This window comes from Littorina saxatilis, linkage group LG2, assembly GCF_037325665.1.
Source record: "Littorina saxatilis isolate snail1 linkage group LG2, US_GU_Lsax_2.0, whole genome shotgun sequence".
NCBI lineage: Eukaryota > Metazoa > Mollusca > Gastropoda > Littorinimorpha > Littorinidae > Littorina > Littorina saxatilis.
Window position 1 is genome coordinate 68,702,059 of NC_090246.1, and position 2,500 is coordinate 68,704,558.

The window sequence follows — 2,500 nt, forward strand, 5'->3', positions numbered from 1 at the left end:
GCACGCTATTTCAACACCCAGGCCGGTAACAGAACATCGACGAGCAACAGAGGCTTTAATTAAAAGGCACATGGTCTATATCTGTCAAAAAAACATGTGAGAAAAACCACAAATCATAAACCATTCACATTCAAGAATAGACACTCACTTGAGTCCTGCCCTGTTCGCAGAATGCCCGTACGGAGACAGAAGCACTTGGTGCAAGGAGAAACTGGAGGTACCCAACGGCTGTTACCTGAACGAGGAGCTGTGCTGCGGTACCTGTGGACACCTGGCCAACGCCACGATGACCAAGAGGATTGAAAACGCCCCCGACGACAAGACCACCGCCACCCCTAGTGCCACAACGGACAAACCCGTCGATTGTGAGTAAATGAGTGGTACCAACGTTGACAGCGTTGGGGGGTAAGGTGGCTATTTGGCTATTTGGGGACGACTATTGACGACTATTGACACACTTTCAGATCGGTTTAAGCCCTTCGATTGTGAGTTCAAGAAATGAATGGTACATGTACCAACGTTGACGGAGTTAGGTGGTAAGGTGGCTATTGGGGACGAAGATTGACACACTTTCAGATCATTCTAAACCCGGTAGTTGTGAGTTAAGGAAATGAGTGATATTAAATTGACAGTGTTTGGTGGTAAGGTGGCTATTGGGGACGAAGATTGACACACTTTCAGATCATTCTAAGCCCGGTAGCTGTGAGTTCAAGAAATGAGTGATATTAAATTGACAGCGTTAGGTGGTAAGGTGGCTATTGGGGACGAAGATTGACACACTTTCAGATCGTTTTATGCCCGTCAGTTGTAAGTTCAAGAAATATGTGATATTAAAGGCACAGTAAGCCTCCCGTAAACCATCACAGAGCTCCCCGAGTGTCTACATACAGTACAAGCATACTTCCATTTAAACGCTCACCGAACGGGAACATCCTGGCTGCTTTCTGTCGAGCGTGAGAAATTTTCAAAGAATTTATTTTCGTGGACTTGGCCCTTTACAACAATGGCGCCTCGTTTTGGTGCTGGACGGCTGTTATGAATATCCCGGAAATCACGCCCGGACAGTAAGCCTCCCGTAAACCATCACAGATACTGTCAGGCTTTTACACACAGTACAAACACCCTTCCATTTGAACGCTCACCAAACGGGAACATCCTAGGTGCCCTACGTAAAGAGCGAGCAATTTTTAAAGAATTAATTTTGCAGATTGTCTCGAACACTTTTTGGACCCATCCTGAACTCAGGTCAAAAATGAGTTACTTCCCTTAAACTGGAGATAGCCGTGGATCGATGATTATCAGAAGGTTTTTGGACCGTGGTGCGTTTTTGCACTAGACCTAACTTTTAAAATCTAAATGATAAATTGACAGCTTGTTTCACAAACATTCTTTAATCATAAAAGAATTCTTTTTTCATCAAGACAAGATCAGTGCAATTCGAAGTTGTGAAAGTTTGAAAACAAAAAGCCCGGAAGCAGGGTCACGCAAGGGTCGTAGCAGACGACGGTTTATGCGGCATATCGCCGTTCCTCTCAACAGTCAAAAGCCATCGCTAGAGTTCTTGTGAACCACAGCCGTTTGTTTCGTGCATAAAAACGTGCTATTGTAGATAAGCTCACATCGAGTCTCATTCAAATGACTAACTGACGATTACATTGTGAAAACGGGAAACTGGATCACACGGGTTCACGATGGCTCAGGGGTAAGATAAACCACGCAAAAATAAATTCTTTGAAAATTGTTCGCTCTTTACAGAGGGCACCTAGGATGTTCTCAATCGGTGAGTGTTTAAATGAAAGGGTGTTTGTACTGTGTGTAAAAGCCTGACCGTATCTGTGATGGTTTACGGGAGGCTTACTGTGCCTTTAAGTTGACAGCCTTAGGTGGTAAGGTGGCTATTGGGGACGAAGATTGACACACTTTCAGATCGTGTTATGCCCGTCAGTTGTGAGTTCAAGAAATATGTGATATTAAGTTGACAGCGTTAGTTGGTAAGGTGGCTGTTGGGGACGAAGATTGACACACTTTCAGATCGTTTTAAGCCCGCCAGTTGTAAGTTCAAGAAATATGTGATATTTAGTTGACAGCGTTAGGTGGTAAGGTGGCTATTGGGGACGAAGATTGACACACTTTCAGATCGTTTTAAGCCCGTCGATTGTGAGTTCAAGAAATGAGTGGTACATGTACCAACGTTGACGGCGTTATGGGGTAAGGTGGCTATTGGGGAAGAAGATTGACACACTTTCAGATCGTTTTAAGCCTGTTAGTTGTGAGTTCAAGAAATGAATGGTACCAACGTTGACGGCGTTATGTGGTAAGGTGGCTTTTGGGGACGAAGATTCGTATACTTTTAGCTTGTTTTACCCTAACGAACAAGCGACTGTCAGTGACAGTAACAAATTAGAAACAATAAAAACTAGACTAACTTTAACAGTTGGCTTTTATCTTTGTATTGCTTTAGCATCACCCGAATAGTGCATCCCTGCCGTTTTACTTCATG

The 2,500-nt window shown here is 43.9% G+C and overlaps 2 protein-coding genes across 3 annotated transcripts in view; both read left to right on the forward strand.

Moving 5' to 3' along the window:
• LOC138959591 (flagellum-associated coiled-coil domain-containing protein 1-like) overlaps nt 1-2,500 on the forward strand; it is an 81,932-nt gene that overhangs the window by 65,726 nt on the left and 13,706 nt on the right. The gene's annotated exons all lie outside the window — the stretch shown is intronic.
• The window catches only part of LOC138959589 (uncharacterized), a 25,921-nt gene that overhangs the window by 18,772 nt on the left and 4,649 nt on the right, over nt 1-2,500 (forward strand). For both annotated transcript variants that reach the window (XM_070331132.1, XM_070331133.1), the window contains exon 15: nt 171-365. In XM_070331132.1, the coding sequence (XP_070187233.1) occupies nt 171-365 (195 nt within the window). The remainder of the gene's footprint in view (nt 1-170; nt 366-2,500) is intronic.